Source organism: Melopsittacus undulatus, chromosome 9 (assembly GCF_012275295.1).
Source record: "Melopsittacus undulatus isolate bMelUnd1 chromosome 9, bMelUnd1.mat.Z, whole genome shotgun sequence".
NCBI classification, from domain to species: domain Eukaryota; kingdom Metazoa; phylum Chordata; class Aves; order Psittaciformes; family Psittaculidae; genus Melopsittacus; species Melopsittacus undulatus.
This window is the reverse complement of record NC_047535.1, coordinates 41,668,389-41,687,912: the sequence shown is the minus strand read 5'-3', so window position 1 is coordinate 41,687,912 and position 19,524 is coordinate 41,668,389. Positions and strand designations below refer to the sequence as shown.

General features: G+C 57.4%; 1 protein-coding gene across 1 annotated transcript; it reads left to right on the top strand.

Annotated features, from left to right (window-relative positions):
* Window positions 1–6,851: 6,851 nt before the first annotated feature.
* RPN1 (ribophorin I) lies at window positions 6,852–13,905 on the top strand. The gene is made up of 10 exons (XM_034066205.1): window positions 6,852–7,097; window positions 7,621–7,685; window positions 8,510–8,816; window positions 9,254–9,463; window positions 10,426–10,618; window positions 10,926–11,025; window positions 11,293–11,431; window positions 11,568–11,687; window positions 12,152–12,397; window positions 13,343–13,905. The coding sequence occupies exons 1-10, from the start codon at window positions 6,879–6,881 to the stop codon at window positions 13,523–13,525; spliced, it is 1,782 nt and encodes a 593-aa protein (XP_033922096.1). The 5' UTR covers window positions 6,852–6,878; the 3' UTR covers window positions 13,526–13,905.
* The last annotated feature ends 5,619 nt before the right edge of the window (window positions 13,906–19,524 follow it).

Below are 19,524 nucleotides of genomic sequence, written 5' to 3'. Positions count from 1 at the left end.
TGCCCCATTAGATGCAAAGAGCTGCAGAAGAACCTGGTCCCAGTTAAAACATGGGCTGGACAAAATAGGAAAGGCTTTGGTTGGTGAAATGATGGAGAAAACTGTCCCAAAAGCATGATTCCTCTGGATGGAGAGGAAAGTATCAGCTCAGCCCTGGGACTGTGGGCACCAGCATCAGCAGAGGTGGGCAGAGCACAGTTCCATTTCCATTGACAGGAGACCCCAGTGCTGGGCTGTTCTGGGCAGACGTTACTGGTGAATCACAGAGCATTCCCCAGCACACTTTTCCTAAGGGTTTCCTTTCTTTTTGCACAATAAGCAAAGCAATAAAAACTGTGGCTGAAATTCCCCCTTCCCTCCCGCAGAGCAGTCCCACACCACTCCCCCCCCCCCCCCCATCCCTGCACAGGAGGTAACCTCACACCTGGTACCTCTCTTGGCATGACCAGCAGCTGGGCCATGCAGTGCCTGTTCTGGCTCCTGGGTGGGAACACAGCACTGGACCCTGGCTCTGGGGAGGAGCGATGGCCGCAGGACTCCTGTCTCCCGGCACAGATGGAGCTGCAATGGCAGGGGCAGGATGGAAGGAGAAAGGCAGTGGTGAGAAAGTGGCAAAGGGAAGGCCCGAGCTGTGGCTCTTGTCCAGCCCCATGGACACACAAACACCTCCCCACCAGAGTAAACACATGCCTGGGGAAGGCAGAGCTGGTGCTGTGTGTGGCTCAGAGCTCCCAGTGTCAGGAGCTTGTGAGGAAAACGGGATTACTCATCTGACCCCTTCCTGATGATACCAAACCCCATAAAAATGGATCCATCTGAAACCCAAGGCAAATCATTCCCAACACTAACACTGCTCTGTCCTTGAGGGACCTTCGCACGGTGAGCTGATCTCCAAGTGACAGGTCCAATGACATTCACCAGTGCAGAGAACAAACCTATTTCCTGCACTCAACCCTCTGAACCAGGAAGTAAGGATGTCTCCTGCTTTGATTTTCTTCCCTAGCAACATCTAGTCTCTATTGACTGACCTCCCTGATCCAACTGGAGACAATAAAACACGATGTCTCACACAACCCCTTTGCCTTTATCCTTGGACCAAAAGGGACTCTCCTTTTCTCTTAGTCCATTCAATGGCAGAGTGAATGGGATACAGCAACACCTGCTGGTTCCTGGGCTGGGAATGGTCCCCACCTCCTGCCTGTGGCACTGCAGCTTGGCAAGAGCCTGCTCCTTCCTCTGACACTGGCCCAGCACATTTCAGCTCTCTGGGTCCTGCAGCTCCTCCTCCTCACCACTGGGCACAGGCCTGGGACCCTTCTCTGTGCCCAGGTACAGCTCTGGAGATCCCTGTGCAGAGCTCTCCTCTCTCAGTGATGCCACACTTCCCCCTTGTCACCTCTGGCTTTCCAGAGCAGCTTCCGCAAAGCACCATTCTAATGATCTAACTTACTAATAGAATAAAAAGGGAACTGGAATGCAGTAAACACACACCAGCTTGCTTTGGTACTCCAAGCTTTGGCCTCCTTTGATTTATCTTGTCTAGAGCAGATTGACCCTGCTGGCATTCTGCTCATGAGAGATGTTCTGCTGTTGCACGACCATGTCTGCATCCCCACTGGCAGGAGCACAGCCGTGGTCTTTTGCCTGCCCTCTCCCCTAATCCCTGCCTGCAGCACAACCACCATCACAGTAATCCACTGATGCTCTCACCTTGGCAAGCCTCAGCTGATTTCAAAGTCATACAGCATCAACACATGAAAGCAGAAAGCTAGCTCCACACAGGACTTGATCACCAGATACCAGTCATAGGAAGCAGCTGCAATCACATTATCTTATGGCAGATCTCCAGTCCCAGCTCTGCTGAGGTGCAGAGGACATTGCACATAAAGTGAGGGATTCCCGGCGCCTGCACTTGCTGATAAATGCTGCTGCTGGAGGGTGAACATCAAACAACTGATAAAGGGTCTAAATGCAGGCAGTGGAGCCCGAGCCCCACACGAGGGCTGCAGAGCCTGATCCTCCCAGGTCCCCTCACCCCCCCCCCCCAGAGACAGGAGCACGGACGTGGCTCAGGGCTCTTCTGACAGCTTCCCCTGCCCAACAGGCACAAAGGCACTGCTGAGCTGGGAGCTGTGTGAGCAGGGAGGTGGCAGAGCTGGTGCCTCCCCTCAGGAGCCAGCTCACCCCTGGGATGTGAAGATCCAAATCTCTCCGTTGCTCTGAGTCAGTGTCCTACAGGGGACATCCCATGGCCCTGGCCAGGCAGGCAGGGACAGCCCCCGCATGCTGCTGGCCATGGCATGGGATGCACCCCACAGCTCTGTGCTTACCCACTTGGCACCACCAGTTCCCTGTAGGCTGGAGTGGGGGAAACCAAAGCCCATCAGAGACCCCCTTGCCCTGTGACACTTGAACTTGCCATGGCCCTGGGGCTCGGGGACAGAGATGCCTGCTCCCTGTTTGTCACTGTCATCCCCGGGACTGCACACAAGCAGTGACCCCCTCTGGCCTCCCCTGCTACAGAGCTTCCTTCCCCAGCAACCCCAGCTCCTGCCACTTCCCAGCCTGTGCAGCTGTGTTGGAGGTCTGTGGTCCATGATGGGGCCAGCACTCAGGTGGAGAGGATGATCCAGGAAGTCAAGGAACTTCCTAGAGGCCAGAGTGAGTCAGTCCCTGTCAGACCTGGCCCCCTCTGAACATGGGCATCTCTGAAAGGCTTTTAAACCATAGGAGTGGTGTAAAAATAGGTACAGAGAGAGCAGCACAGCACCAGCAGAGCTGCACAGGACCAGCAGAGCTGCACAACCTTGTCAGCCTGGGCCCTTCCCCAGGACTCAAGGCTCTGTCACAGCAGTGTGCTACCACAGGACTGGGTTCTGCACTGTTACCTACCGAGCTCTGAAGCCTTCACAGTGAAGCTCTGGAGTGCCTGAGACCTCTCAGCTCATGACAGAGGTGGCCTTGAAGCGCTGGGGACCGTCAGGACAGGTGGATGCAGCACTCTGCAGGTTGCATGCCAGCACTGCTCTGCATGGAGCCTGTGCGATAGGATGACCAGCCACGTGAGCTCTGCACCAGGTGTTCTGTACCCGTGTCATGTTGTTGTACCTGGGCTGTGCATGGGGCAGGAGCCTGGTGCCATGCAGCTGCTGTGAGTGGGACGCTTCCTGGGACAGGTGACTTGCACGTCGCTTCCTCCTCTGCAGTGAGGCAGTGCTGAGGGGTCCCGAAGCTCCACGGGCAGAGCCAAATGGGCTGCATGTGGGCTCTCCAGGATCCAGGGATAGAAGGGACCAGGGGCTGTCCACAGAGGCCCCAAGAGCTCTCCTGGGTCCTTTCCTGGGAGGGACACAGGCTATGGCCATGTCCTGCAGTGATTCCGTCCCCAAGCACCAACCATCTCTGCACACATGGGTGCTGCACATTAGCTCCAGATCCATCTGCTCAGCTCTCCCAAGTCACAGCTTTTCACAATCCCCTCTTGTCTGCTCTAAAAGCAGCAAATCCGTATCAATGGCAACCACAGGAAGCCTGTGTAACTCCGAGCGTGTGTTTTTGAAGTCGGTGACAAAGATACTCAGCCTTGAGGGATAAGGGTGTGTGGGCAGCAAGGTTTGCTTTGCTCTTATCTTGGACAACACTTCTCTGTGCTGGTGCCTCAGCAGCTGCATTTGCATCCCAGGGAGCTGTGACTCATTATTTGCAATCCCTGAGCCCCCAAACTCAAGGTATGCCCTGTAAAACACTGTCAGCTGGAACCAACATGGGTTTAGGAGGGTGCTAAAGCTTCAGTGATTCTGTGCAAGCACTCAGGGCTGGCTCCAGACCCTGCCCGAATTCCCTGCAAACAGAAAACAGCCCCTTTCACTTCATTTAGATGAACAGGGTCTCACTGGGTTTGTCTCATTCCCTGCTGCAGACCAGTGCTGATCACAGGGGGGTGACGCTCCCTCTCTGGGTCACACAGTGGGAAGGAGCCAGGGCTCAGTGGGGCTGCCCTGGGGAAGGGGCCACTGCCCACCCCATGTACACATGTGCCCAAGGCCTGTGAACAGCCAGGCTCGGGCAGAGGCTTTGATTCAGCCATGGGGGCTGCTTGTGCAGGAGACACCTCACTCCCTGCTGCCACTCACAGAGCATCACCCAGAGGAGGAGGACTCCAGAGTTTAGCAATCTGGTGAGAAACCTGCCTCATCCCCCAGTGAGCACTGCTCAGACAGGGGCTCAGGGAAGCAGCAGGCACAGAATGAGCTGCCAACCTGCACATAGAATCATAGAACAGTTAGGGTTGGAAAGGACCTCAAGATCACCGAGTTCCAACCCCCCTGCCATGGGCAGGGACACCTCACACTAAACCATGGCACCCAAGGCTCTGTCCAACCTGGCCTTGAACACTGCCAGGGATGGAGCATTCACAACCTCCCTGGGCAACCCATTCCAGTGCCTCACCACCCTTACAGTAAAGAATTTCTTCCTTATATCCAATCTAAACCTCCCCTGTTTCAGTTTGAACCTGTTACCCCTTGTCCTGTCATTACAGTCCCTAATGAAGAGTCCATCCCCAGCATCCCTATAGGCCCCCTTCAGATCCTGGAAGGCTGCTATGAGGTCTCCACCTGCTCTTGCTGCTGTGAGCGGATCCTCAACTTCCTCCTGTCTGTTTAAAGCCTCTGCAAAACTGAGCCTTTAAAACCAGGTTTAAATCCCTGAACAACAGAATTCCAAAGTAAATGCACTGGCAAGTGCTTCCCCTTCCAAAAGCAGAAGAAGAGGAGCTGCTCCGTGCAGAGATGGAAACTGAAGTTACTGTACTGAGTGTGTCTGGTGAGGAACCATGGAATCACGGATGGATGGAACAATGGAATCACAGCGTAGTTGGGATCCTTAAAGCCCATCCAGCTCCAACCCCTGCCACTGGCTCAGGGCGCTCCAAGCCCCTGTGTCCAACCTGGCCTGAGCACTGCCAGGCTGCACTGATGCGGTGACCCCCGTTACCCCGCGGGCCTGGATGGCTCTGACCCATCACCGGCAGCGGGCCTGCAGCCTCCCGGGGTGTCCCGGGGGCACCGGGGCCCGGCCGCTCGCTGCTGCCGCTGTCCCTGCGGGCAGCGGGGCCCGGGAGCCGCCAGGTCCGCCCCGCCGAGGGGTGGCGCTGACGCTGCCGGCACCGCCCCCTTGGCGCGCCCCGGGCGCCCCCTGGCGGCCACCACCCGCGGTGCCCATCCCCGGCGCTTTCAGTTCCGCTGCCGGTGGGGCTCTAGCACGGGTTCAGAGCGGAGGGGCTCCCTCGCTGCGTCCTCTCCTCCCTCCCGCAGCACCCACCGGGCTCAGCTCCTCACGGCACACACAGGACACTCCCCCAGTCCGGCACATCGTCCCTCTGTGCCTCCCAGTGCTCCACACACAGTAACGGTGCTGAGCCTCATGGTCTGATGCAGGGAGGAACCCAGACTGTGCAAACCCAGGCAGAGAGGTGCATGGAAGGGGGGAGATTCCTGCGGGAGCTGAAGAGCCCCCGAGCAGGCAGCTCCCGGCAGCATCACCTCTGTGCAGTGATCACCTCAATCCAGAGCAGCGTGGAGCTGAGCCCCACATCCCCCATCCCACGGCAGGCAGAGGCCTCACGGTGTTTGCTGGGCAGAGGCTCGGTGCGAGCAGTGCTGAGGAGCTCAGAAACGGGGTTGTGAAAGGACCCAGGCTGGAAGAGCTTCATCCCCACAGCTGCTCCTTGAGGGTCCTGGCCAGGCCACGGCTCCCAGGCAGGACCCATGGCCAGAAACTGCGGGACCTGGCTCAGGATTGAACACGGAGAAGTGGCCTCTGCCTCCTGCTGCCAGCCAGGAGCTGCCTGGGCTTTACAGGGCCAGGATTAACCAGGGGAGCACCAATAAAGCCTGAACTCTTCCTCAGCCACCGCGGCAGCCACGTGCCTGGGGCTCTCCTCAGCATTCCCATTGGGATTTGTATTAAAGTCTAAGCTAAGGCGGATCCAGAGTGAGTTCTGCGACTCCTGCGCAGCCCCGTGCGGCATATGGATCACACCAGGACAGAGCCCATTCCCTGTTCCTCCTGTGGTCACAGCCAGCCCATTCCTTCAGGAAAACAGCTTCTTTCCTGCTTGTGAACATGTCGCTGGGACAGATGGCCCAGCTCGGACTGCACCAGCCCTGTGACAGCAGCGGGGCAGGGGCTGCCCTGCCAGGGACATGGATGAGACCTCTCCCATTGCTGGGCCCGGCCCCCATGGCTGTGTCCCTGGGCATGGCACTCGCAGCCCGCAGGGACGCCCTGCTCTGCCCTCCGGGTCACTCGTGTGTCCCTGATACTGCCCACCCAGTGCTGGGCTCTGGAGAACAGAGCCAGGATAAACACGGATTACCGGCGAGCGGAGGGCCTGGAACAGCTCCTGATGGAAGCACGGCACTGGGGGGGGGGGTGTACCCTTCTGCCACTGCTGTCACACAGAACACGGTGGCAGAACTGGGATGTGCGGTGGGGCCGAGGCCAAGTTCGGGTCCAGTACCTAAAGAAATCAAAGGAAATGGAAGGAATTTGCCAAGGAATTTCCATGGTAGGGACCGGGGAGCAGCGAGGGGATAAATAACAGTGAAGAGGTGATGCTGTTTGTAACCCTGCACACCAGGACACGTTTTATCTGTCCTTTGCCAAGGGGCGATCTGAGTCTAGATCCGAACTCACATCACTGAGGAAACCCCTTCCGGTACCGGGAGAGCTCACTCACAGACCCCGCAGCGGGCCTCAGGCGCCGCTGGGCGCCGCCATCGTGAGCCTCCTCCCTCTCTGGGCGCCGCCATCTTGTGCCCTCCCCGTACAGCGCGGGCGCCGCCATCTTGTGCCCTCCCCGTGCTGAGTCGGCCATGGCGGGGCTGCTGTGCCGCCTGCTGCTGTGCCTGGCGGCCGGGGCCGCCGCCGAGCTGCTGCTGGAGGAGGCGCGGCGCTCCGTGGACCTCAGCACGCACTTGGCCAAGGTCTCTGCCGAGCTCAGCCTCGCCAATGCGGCGGGCACGGCCGCCTCCTCCTTCCTGCTGGCGCTGGAGCCCGGCCTGGAGCCCCGCCTGGCCTACCTGGGCGTGCAGGTGAGCAGCGGCCGCGGCCCCGGTGCGGGGGGAACCGGCCCGGCCTCGGGGGGAACCGGCCCGGCCGCGGGCGCTGTGCGGGCCCCGCCGCCCGCAGGGCCACGTCGGCTCCCGCCGCTCCGCTGCCGTGGCGGCCCCGAGGGGCTGTTCCGGTACGGGCTGAAGAGGGTGCGCGGCCCAGGCGCTACCGGCGGCGGTCCTGGGTAACGGGAGCGGAGCTGCGGTGCGGCACCGGCCCTGGGAGCGCAGCGGGGCGGGCACCGGGCCCGTGGCCGCTCGCTCTCCGCTATAGGAAACACACGGGGTGGTCACTAAAGCGGCTGTCCCTGCAGTGTCTGTTCTCGCACCGCAGCGTGTGTTAACGGGAGACACCGCAAAAGGGGCTTGGTTTTGTGATAGCTTTCTATCAGCTGGTACTTGCTGGGGTCGTGCCCCTAAAGAGTGGATAGGAGCCATATGGAGCTCGCCCCAGACACATGAAGGCTCTCAACAGCAGCACACTGATCAGTCTGTTTTGGAACAGGTGAAGGGTGAGGAAGAGGAGGAGAACACCTTGGAAGTGAGAGAGACTAAAGTTAAAGGCAGAAGGTGAGTCAATTCCTAGTGCTGTGCGTGGGGGCTCCAGCACCATCCTCAGAGTGCAGCAGGAATACAGCCTAAGTCCCACTTAGCTGGAGATCCCAGACTCTTCCCGTACTCAGGCTGCACACTGGGCGCTGCAGAGCCAAGGCACACAAGCAGCCAGACCCAGTCCCTGCAGCCCAAGAGGCCCCAGTAGAAGCCATTCCCCTCCCTCAGATGCTCTTTCCTTGGGAGATGGCACCTGTGGGTTTAGGTCTCTGCACTGAGCCCAGCACCAGCAGCACATACCTGCTCCTCACAGCCACCCGAGCTGAGAGTGAGGGCACAGTCTTGTAAGGGAGAGAAGCTCTCTCTTAAGTGCAGCTTGGGAGGTCTCAGCTGTGCTTGGGCTTGTACTCAGTGCCTTGAGTAATGCCCTGTCCCTTTAGTAAGGGATATAGGTAAGAGAAGCATTGTAGCTGTGATCATGCTCTTACCCATTGCTCCCATTTGAGGTCTCAAATGCCTGGCAGTGGCAATTACAGGGAGATCCTGAGTGCTCTTGGGCACCAGTGGCTTTGTGAAGCAAAGGCTGTAACTCCCAGACACGGTTCACCCTGTGCTGCCTCCCCAGTCCAGAGTGAGCATGGGGCAGGCCATCCTGGAGGCCTTGGAGGAGCTGCAGTCACGCATGGGGGTTGGAACTGAGGGAGCTGTAAGCCCCTTCCAACCCCAGCCAGTGCATGATTCTGTGATAGCTGGGCTCCATCTCTAGGGGATATTGCAGGGCTTGGATCTGAGGCTTGCTCAGAGCAGATCTCTGCTGACTTACCTGTTCTTCCCCCCTCCAGTGGGAAATTCTTCTCGGTGAAGCTGCCGTCTCCTTTGGCACCGGGAGCCAAGGTCCGCGTGGCAGTGGAGATGGTTTTCACGCACGTCCTGCAGCCCTACCCCACCCACATCACCCAGAGCGAGAAGCAGTTTGTGGTCTTTGAAGGGAATCACTATTTCTACTCCCCATACTTCACCAAGAGCCAGACAACCCGCGTCAAACTGGCCTCCAGGAATGTGGAGAGCTACAGCAAGCTGGGCAACCCCTCCCGCACCGAGGACACCATCGAGTATGGCCCCTTCAAGGACATTCCTCCCTACAGCCAGGTAGGTGTCTGTGCAGGGAGGTGCTGGCTCTGCACAAAGCATCTTGCCAAGGTGGCACCTGGGTCTCGGAGGCTGGGGGGTGGGAAGCAGAGGCTTTTGTGTAAGAATCACAGGTCAAGCCTGAGTTAGCTTGCATGGAGGTGGGAGCACATGCTCCTCGTGCAGATGTGATTGCTGACCTCTGCTTGGGCATGGCTCTGGCAGGGGTGTATTTGCAGCAGGGAAAACAGCCCATTTGGATCCCTCACTGTTGTCACTCAACCAGATGTGAGAGAACCCCCCAGGTACCCAGTGTGAGCTGGGCAGGGGTGGCTCAAACCTTCCTGTGCACTCAGCTTCACCTCTGTCAGGGAGGTTCCTCTGTGGGACGGGAAGATAACTGTAAGGGGAAGCTGCTCCTTCCTTCAGGTCTGATAGTTCATCTTCTCCCTTGTCAGGACACTCTGAAGGTGCACTATGAAAACAACAGCCCGTTCCTGACCATCACCAGCATGACCCGGGTCATTGAGGTGTCTCACTGGGGGAACATTGCGGTGGAGGAGACGGTTGATCTGAAGCACACAGGAGCAGTGCTGAAAGGGCCTTTCTCCAGATATGACTACCAGCGCCAGCCAGACAGTGGCATCTCCTCGGTCAAGTCCTTTAAGGTTGACATTTTGCAGGATTACTGAAACTTTTTCTTTTTTGCTGTGGCTTCCCCCTTTCCTGCATCCCCAGAGGGGAAGAAATGGAGTTGTCCTTTTCTTTGGTACCATACCCAAGTAATGAGGGAGCATTAAAGCTCTGATCTGTTTTCAGAGGTCTCATGCTAGGCAGGAATGGCTTCTGAAGGTAGAATTAGGAGGTTACATGTTTCATCACATCCATTGGGCAAACAAACTGTATACCTGGGCAGGTGGTGTCCCCCCATGCTCCCACCCAATCTCAGGGACCCTCTAAACCCCTTAATCCCTGTGTGGATAGTTCTGCTTTCCATCCTCCACTGTTCAAGGGCCATTCATTGTGTCCCCACCCTCTTGTTTTCAGAGCTGCCTTCCCTGTCATATGCTCATCAGCATATCCTGAGCAGCATTAATTGGAAGTTCACCCATTCATTCCTTGTTCACAAAGCAAGAGTTCAAGCTGTGGCTCTGCTGGCCACATGCGAGAAGTGTTTTGTGTTTTCATCCAAACCAAACCCTTTCTCACTGCTGGAAGCCTCCAGGGTTGGTGTTGTCATCCTCTAGGGTGGTGCAGCCAAAGAGAACTCTCATTTTGCTGAGCCCAAAGGCAGCAGCAGCAGCAGCAAGCTCCGTGGGGCAGTGGGCTGGAGCCGAGAGGGAATTGCTATCCTGCTGGGCAGGATGGGCTCCCTCGCTGTTTGGGGTATTGGAAACTGCACTGGAGGAAAAGCGCATCCATTTAGAGGCCAAGTGATTTTGGGGCTGGCAGCCACTTGTGTGGCTCATTGCTTGTAACAGCGCAATTTTACTGCTCAATGCAGCTGAATGGCCAGTTTGCATCTGCCCCATGGGAGCAGGGTTTCCTGCTCCTGAACAGCTATTGCTGCTTTTCCCAGTTCCACTGGGAATAACTAACAAGGCACTGCCTGCTGCTCCTCTCCACACAGACCATCCTCCCTGCTGCTGCTCAGGACGTCTATTACCGAGATGAAATTGGAAACATCTCCACCAGCCACCTCCTTGTCCTGGATGACTCCGTGGAGATGGAGATCCGGCCTCGGTTCCCACTCTTTGGGGGATGGAAAACCCATTACATCATTGGCTACAACCTGCCGAGCTACGAATACCTCTACAACCTTGGTGAGTGGCACAGGGGAAGGGAGCAAGAAGCTTTCTCTGTGTTTAAAGGTGGTTGCTGTAGAGTACAGAAGTGAAAGCTGTGCCATGCTGCACCTCAGCAATGAGAGCTGCTGGCTCATCTTTCTGGAATGTGCAGATCCACCTTCTCTGTGCTGCCTTCAGGCTTTTGCAGACTTCTGCTTGAAATGGACTCGAGGAAGCTGGTGGCCCTGCTGCGCAATGCACTCTCACTCCTGTGAGGAGCTGAGCTGCAGGGTTGCCCCTTGTTCTCTGAGCAGCTGTAACACCCTGCTCTGCCCTCCCTTAGGTGATCAGTATGCCCTGAAAATGAGGTTTGTGGACCACGTGTTTGATGAGCAAGTCACAGACTCCCTGACTGTCAAGATCGTCCTGCCAGAAGGTGCCAAGTAAGTGTCATTGCTCCTGCCTTGTTACTGCGGATGCTGCTGTGGTGGTGGCACTTCTCCAGCTTACTGGAATGGCCTGAGGACAGTCAAACAAAACCATGACTGTGCCTGTGGAGGAGAGCTTGGAACACACCTTTGCTTCCTTTTAGAGTGGTGTTCAAACTGCATAATTGGCCTTGTGCTCGAGGCTACGGTCAGCCAGCCAAGTCTTGGGTTACATCATCTCAGACACTGTGCAGTCATACGGGACTGTGGTTTTATCCACAGGAATATCCATGTGGACAGCCCCTATGAAATCAATCGTGCTTCAGACGAGCTCCACTACACTTACTTGGACACCTTTGGACGTCCAGTTATTGTGGCACACAAGAGCAACCTGGTGGAGCAGCACATCCAAGACATCGTGGTGAGTGTGGCCTCTGTGTGTGGTTTGCCTGAGCAGTTGTGTCCCTCCAAACTCACCAGCTGCCTGAGGAGAGGAGTTCTCTCCCATAGTAACAGGGGTCACTGCTTTCACTCAGTGTTTGGAACTTCTCTTCTAGGTTCATTACACCTTCAACAAGATCCTGATGCTGCAGGAGCCTCTGTTGGTGGTTGGAGCCTTTTACATCTTGTTCTTCACTGTGATTGTCTATGTGAGGCTGGATTTCTCCATCACCAAGGTGATGTAAGCTGGAGAGCCCTGTGGGGGCATTAGTGGCTCACTCAGCTGAGGGATGGAGATCTTTCACACCAGTAATACCTACTGAATGTTCCTGCTGATCAGATACTTTACTGGATCCTTAACTGAAGCCCTGTTTTCATGCTGCCTGAGCATTGATACTCCTGCAGGGTTTGAACTGGTGTGCTCAGGATGACCAGAGTTTTGCCTTCTGGATAAGAAGGAATTCCCCCTGAGATGTAGGGATGTCCACAGTTCTTCTCCAATGTTTTCACTTCCCTTGGGCTAGGCTGAGTGCTGGAAGGTGCTTGTCCCAGTCAGTACTTGCACCATTCACCTGACTACTGTCAGTGACTTAATTGCAAAAGGAGCAAGTTCTGTAACAGTCCTGTGCCAAACTGCAGCTGTGGCTTGATGGAGGTTAAAGGTAGGACTGCTTTGATCTTCCCTTGTGTCCTGTTGCAGGATCCAGCTGCTGAAGCCAGGATGAAGGTGGCCTGCATCACAGAGCAAGTGCTGACTCTGGTGAACAAGAGGCTGGGGCTGTACCGCCACTTCGATGAGGCAGTGAACAAATACAAGCAGTCACGGGACATCTCCACCCTCAACAGTGGCAAGAAGTCTCTGGAGACAGAGCACAAGGCCCTGACAAACGAAATAGCCTCTCTGCAGTCCAAACTGAAGACAGAAGGCTCTGACTTATGTGATAAAGTAAGAAATTGTAAAGCGTTTTTATTAGGCTCTCCTGTTCTACTGTCATCTGTTCTATGCGAGTTTTCATTTGTGGTTAGTTTGTGCAGCCTGTCTTGTAGGGCTTTTTTTCCTCTGGAAATGGCTTGATCCTTGCCAGGGTGTGAAGATCAGGTTTGTCTGTTTGCAGTAGTGGTTATGCAGCTCTGTAAGTGCTTCTGCTAAACAGCTGCTTGTGCTGTTCTTTAGACAGCCCTTGAACCAGCTGCAGGATCTGTCCACATAAATGCTTCTGTAACACAATCCTGATGCTTCTCACGGAGCCTGTGACAGTGACAGGTAAAAAAAGGAGGCTATCAACACTTTATCAGTCCCAACTACACTACTGACACCAGCCAGACCCTCATCTTGCACGTGTGAATTTGGTGCTGACAGAAGCTTGGTAACGTGATGCTCCTTGGGGGTATTTGACTGTGCCCCATTGAAAGCCACAGCACAGTGAGCACACACTCACCTGGAACAGCCACTTCACCTGAAGTGAGGGACACTTCAGTCTAAGGTCTACACCTTGCTTAACCTGTTATTGACTCAAAAGAGTAGCTGTCATTGCAGACCTGCATCTCGCACACCATCATCTGTAGGGATGCAGTTTCCTGTTGTCGTAGTTGTGATTTACGTGGAAGCCTTTAGAGTCTGTTAAGCTCTCTTTAACAGTCATTGCTCCTCCATCTTGCCAGTGTGCCTCCTGGTTCCTTGGAGCCCTTTTATCTATGCTGCTTAAATACACATTCATGACATAATGTGATGGCAGAGAAGGGATGGCTCAGGAGGCCATAGTCAGGGATTGGAGATGTTTCACTTAGCAGGGCTTCATCTTTTACTCCAGCTTGAGCATCTTCTATTCCAGCTTCACTGCAGGGATATTTTGTTGTCTTCTCCAGCATTCCCTGTGTTTCTCCTCATCAGGTCAGTGAGATTCAGAAGCTGGATGGGCAGGTGAAGGAGCTGGTTCTGAAGTCCTCGGTGGAGGCAGAGCGGCTGGTGGCTGGCAAGCTCAAGAAGGACACGTACATTGAGAATGAGAAGATGCATTCCAGCAAGCGCCAGGACCTGGTCACCAGGATCGACAACATCCTCGATGCTCTGTAACTGCTGCAGTGCCCACATGGAGGGGAGAGGAGCCTGGGAGGGGATGCGCATTGAGCCCAACCTCCTGCCCAGCAGCATTAAGGGAAATGTTGATGTGAAATGTCTGGAAGTACATTTTGGGTTTAGATTTTCCTGTAGAGCCTGTCTGCTCAGCAGTGTGCTGCGCAAGGGACCACACCATCGTGCTGTTTGGCTGGGTAACAGGGCACCAGATGCGGGGCTCAAGACAGGTTGTGTCTCCCACTCTGGGTTTTCCCTGTGTAGCTGTGCCTGACTAAACGCACACAGGCAGCCAGTGTGAGCAGAGACACGCTCGTGGCAAATCTGAATGTTGCATCACCTCCAAGAAGAATAAAACCTTTGTTCTACTTTGAAATAAACCCCCCAGTGCCTCGCTTCATGTCGGACTGGGCTGGGGAGGCAGAGGGGCTGCTGCAGGGGCTGGGTGGCCCCATCCTGCCCAGGGCCAGGCAGTGCAGTGCACTGGGGACTGCACTAACACCTGGCTCCTTGAAGGCAGAGCTCTGCCATCCTGTAAGGTCCTGGCACCCAGGGGAGAAAGCCAAGCCCATGCTCCTTAGGGATGCACGTGCCCTTACAGGGAGATACGTCACACAACAGAGCCCCTGCTGCTGCCTCTCACTGGGCCATGGGATAACAGTCCCTGCATGCATCCCTGCATCCCTGTCCTGATCTCTGCCTTGCTCCCCATGGAGGTGCTGTTGGGAGCCCTGAGGCTGCAATCCTGCCTGACCAGGGTGGGGATGACCAACAGCTAAAATCAGTGATTCATCATGAACCCACTGAGCCAAAACAGAGTACTCGGGGAGGTACCAGGAGCATCCAAAGCCAAACGGCTCTGTGTCTGGGGCAACATGGGGCAGGTCCAGGGGAGAAGAGGGATCAAACCAATGGTCCCAGAGACACCCTTAACCTCACCTGGCAGAGGGAAGGCAGTACCACCCTTCCTTCCCCACCTTCCCAGCTTCTGCCTGGCTTCATAGGCAGCCCAGACCCCCAAGAGTGCAGTGGAGCTTGTGCGCAGGGGGGGCTGACAGTGTCTCCATGTCTTTCCCTCCCTATCCCAAGGGCTCTGCTGGATCACACACCTCAGCCTTTCTGGTCCTGGGCAGCTTCAGATCCTGCTTGTTAATGGAAACCATGGCTGCAGAGACAGCAGCTATAAAAAGGCAGGATGAAGGCAGCTAGAAAAGCCTCCAGTCCCTGGTGGGAGCTGCCCCAGTTCCAGAGGCCAGGAATAAAACAATGGCTGCAAGGAGCTGCTTTGCTCCTCTCCCTTCTGCTGCCCTCCTGGGAGGGTGCAGCCTCCTGCACTCTGAGCCCATTCTGCTCCCAGTGCTGTTCCCTTGGGGCCAGTGCACACAAAGGGCAATGGGGTGAGTGGCCCAGGGTTGCCCCCCCTCTGGGGCTCATTGTGGATCCGAGGCTCATCTCCTATGCCCTGTTCAACTGGGCTATGCAGTACGATGGACACACACACAGAGTCTACAACGTTCCCCAGGGTGAGCTTCATCCCCCAGAGTGATCCCCAACCTTTTACCTGCCCCCTGTGCCAGCAGCCCCCACAGCTGTGGAGACCACCATGAGCAGACACTCCAAAGCACACAGGCTCCTCACCGAGCACCACACCAGGGGCAGCCTGTAACAACTGCTCATACCCAGAGAGCCCCTTCCACAAACACAGCAGTGACCTGCAAGCCAGAGCAGCTTCTGCTATGGGGATAACCCAGGAAAGGAGGGGGAAACAGCCAGCACCTACCAGGAGCTGCAGAAGGGCCAGAGCAGAGGCACCCGATGGTAGGAAACGGCTCAATCAGGGCTGCAGCGGCTTGTCTCTGCCAAATTTAAAGGGAGCAGCCTCCAATCCATGGGGCGGAGGGAGCTGTGGGGCAGCAGAAGCAAAGGAGGGCTCAGGTAAAGCAGCACCTGAGAGCCCGCAGCAGATTGACATCTCGTGGGTGATTGATTAAAGCTGAGCCCCGCGGGGACCCCATGGTTGGTTCTGCTCCTGTGGAGAGCTTGGGAAGGTTGGAAGGGCTGAAGTTTGCCTTTGCAGGAACAGGAACGAAATGAAGAGAGAGGGGAGGAAAAGGAGTCTGTGTAGACGAAGGAAAAGGAAACCACACAAAGGCAAGATTTGCCGGCGAAAGCGAGCAGCCATGATTTCAGGTCCCCAGCTCAGCTCAGCTCGCTCCCCATAGGTCCCCAGTGCTCCCCACTGCTCCCTTTGCACCCCACAGCTCCCCTCTCACCAGAGCGCTGCCCCTCTCCCGCAGGTCCTGGGCAGCCAGGAAGCAGCTTCTCCCTCTCGCCTCCACTGACGGTGCTCCAAGGGGAACCACGGGAGCAAAGCCCTGCCCAGGACAGTCCAACCGCTCCTCCAGTGGATGCTGGACCTCAGGGGCTGCAGAGAAAGTCGGGTTTTACAGTCATGGGTGTTGTAACCCACACCCCGGCCCCAGCCAGCCCCATCCATCTCCATGGGCGGGCACAGCCCGGGGCTGTTTCTGCCCCATGGCTGCTGCCCCCCCCCGGGACACCTCCCTCCAAGGACCAGCCCGCATCATCACCGGGCTGCACTCGGAGCAGATCCCGCAGGTCTGCGGCCAGCCCCGGCAGGTGCCAAGTGTCCGTGTGCCCACATCCAGCCTGGATTAACAGCGCCTCTTCCAGCTGAGCTGCTCCCACGTCTCAGGGAGGCAGAGCTGGGGTTCATGGGTGAGCTCCATGGGAGCAGATGAGCTTTGGTGCTGCTGAGGCAGAGCCCTGGGGGGTGTTCACCCCCACACCCCCTGCACCAGCACAGGGGTTTGGTGAGCTCCCAGGTTCAACAGCATCCATGGTCTGCTCCCATCATCTGTCCACGGAGCATCCCCAGCAGCCCCTTGGGTACCACAGCCCCATGGCAGACCTGGCAGCCACCCCTGCACAGTGCTGCAGATGGAAAGACTGACTTGCCCATGTGCTCTTTCACCATTTCCCGGCCTCCATCCCCACAGCACTGCCCAGCTCCCAGTCTGCCCAGTCTGGGGGCTGCTCAGCACCATCAGACCAGCAGCCTGAGGGGCACCCGCATGGTTTGGGATCACCCTGGGCTGTTGCTTGTGAGGGACTTGGGGTGTCTCATGCTCCTGCTCCCAGCACAAGGTGGGCCATGACCCACATCAGGACCATGTTCCTCCAGGTGCCAACACTGGGAACAGGACCCTGTCTCCATGGGCAGCAGTGCCAGGAGGGACGGGACAGGGTCCCCATGGCGCTGGTGAGGTCAATGGCACCTCCATGGCACCATCACCACTAGAGGCCGACACTGGCCTGGAGGCCACAAGACCACGGTGACCACCACAACCTGCCCTGGTCCCCACAGGCCCTACGCCTTGGGGCACCCATCGGTCCAGCAGTGGGGATGGCCACGGGCATCTCCTGGTTCTTCTTTCTGTTGGTTTAAATTTATCCCATTTCTCTCCCCCTCTCTCGCTCCTCCTCGTCCAATTTGTCTTCGGGGCTGACACGAGAGAAAACCCCAAATGACAGCTCCTGCCCGGTGCAGTTTTACCACAGTATCCTGAAAAAGGCATCTGGTGAGCTGATAGTGCAGGGGGGCTCCGGCGGGAACCCGGCCGGAAGCGCAGCGCTGGCGGCGGTTGAAGGGCCGATGCTTCAGCACGGGCAGCAAACAGGAAACGTCCCCTGGGCCCAGGGAGCTGCTCCGGGGCCACCCTGGGGTCTGCAGGCATGGCCAAGGCTGCCCACCCCACTGCGGCCATGGCCGGACCCCCGGGACCCCCGACCTCCCCAGTGCCACCGGCACCGGTGCCCATGTGGGCTCTGAGCTGCCTCCTCCTGCTGTGCACAGCAGAGCTGGAGAAACACCTCGGTGTTGGTGCAGGCCTCATGGGCCGTGGTGGCTGAGACCGGTCTGTGCTTGCTCTGGCCTCAGAGGATGTCCCCCATGGGTGCCCATGGACAGAAAACCCTCCCCAGCCTGACACTGGTGCTGTGCTGGGGGCTCTATGGGCGGTGGGGAGCATCCTCCTGCATGGGGACACGAGGGCTGCACGTGGCGGTGGGACACGTGGCAGAGCGCCGGGATGCAGAGCATCGCTTGGCCAGCAGGGATGCGGCTGCAGCAACCCCACAGCCGCGGGATGCACAGAGCAAACCCCAGAGCATCCCGCACCTCCTGAGCGTCCCACACTGTGCCCAGCCCAAGAGAGGATCCCTCTCCCAGCGTCCCTGGGAGCACAGGGGCAGGGAGCAGGGACGAGCGAGCTCACGGCTAAAGCAGGAGCTGCACCGCACATGGTGCTGGGTCCTTCCCCACTTGGAGATGTTAACCCGGGCACATGGGCACTGCCGGCTGCCTCTCTGTCACCGTGCCTCAAGGGGGACTCACCCCATCCTCTCTACCTCTGTGCCCTGCATTCCAGTAAGAACTGGGACAAACCAGGATCCACCTCTGCTCCCTGCCCTGTGCTGCTGCTGCTGCCACCAGGTCCCAGGCAGCCCAGACCCCACTTCCCTGCTGCTCCGGGGCTGATGGTTGTGGCAACACACTTCTGTTGTAGCCTTTGGCTGCAGGAGAGATTGTACAAGCTGGAGGCATTCAGAGGGGACCGACGAGGAGGATTTGGAGGAGGTGATGCAGAAAGAGCAAACCCGCATGGTGTGGGTCAGCAGCATTTGGCAGGGACAAGGTATAGAGCATCAAGTGGGTACCACCACAGGCGAAATTAATTGCTTGGGTGCTAAAGCTAAAAAAAGAGTAATAGAACCAGAGCTTTGAGGGGAGCCCCAGCAGAGCTCCCTGTCCTGGAGAAACTGGTCCCTGGCAGCAGGGGCACATGTTCAGGGTACATAAAACCCGGCTTGTGTGGAACGGAGCTGGTGGGACAGAGCTGCAGGAGGACTCAGTGTTGTCCCGCTGCAGACCTGCGAGGAGGGAGAGGGAAACCAAGCGAGAGAGGGGCTGAGACTCCTCACCAGCAGTGGGGAAAGGCTTCGGGTCCCATCCTGGTGGCAGCAAAGGAGCTGCAGCTCTCGGGGGGTGCCCCCGCGCTCCCCAGGGCAGTACCGCAGGTTTCAATGGGGGATTCCCGGTTCCCCGCTCCCGGTCCCGTCCCACGGCGGTCCCGGGGCCGCACGGCCGCAGGCAGCCAGCAGGGGTCGCTGCAGGCCGCGACGGGAACAGCGGGGCCGCGTCCCGCTGGAGGAGCCTGGCCCCGGCTCGGTCAGTGCGGGACAAACCCGGGTCCTGCGGCCGGGGAGCGGCAGGGACGGGGGGCAGATATAAGAGGGATGCGGGAGGGACATAGCAGGGATGTGGAGCAGGTGCGGGAGGGATGCAGGGGGAATGCAGGAGGGATGCAGGAGGGATGCAGACACAGTCCCCCTGGAGCCCAGCTCTGTGGCCACTTAGTTAAGCCCTGGTTTGTGGCTGCCTTTTCTCTGACCTAACCTGATGAGTCTCGTGTTTGGGATGGTCCCACGGGCAGGTATTGAGAGGTGGATACTGCCTTGTGAGAGATGCACAAAGAGCCCAGGGCACAGCAGGGCCCAGGAAGGGAAGGTGATGCTCTGGAGGCTGGATAAGGACATGGATTGTTTCATTCAGGTGAGAAAGAGCATGTGATGCAGCTGAGAAAGGAGGGACAGAGGGAAAACTACCACTGGGATCACCAGAGGTGATGGAGCAAAGGAGGCCTCTGAGAGGCTCTTGTGCCTGCATGGCTGGAAGCTGCAGGGTCTTGGAGAAGTTGCAGTGCTAACAGGGGATGTGGCAGTGCAGGAGACACTGAACCACCAGGATTCCCTGGCAAGGCCAGAGCAGCTGAGAGCAGTGACAGGGGGAGCTCTACTCCTGCGGGCAGCTATGGCAAAGCATCTTCAGTCAAGAGCCTTCCTGCCACAGCCAAAGTGTCACACCAGCACACCCGGCCTGGGCAGGGACCCACAGGAGATGAGCAGCAATGTGTGAG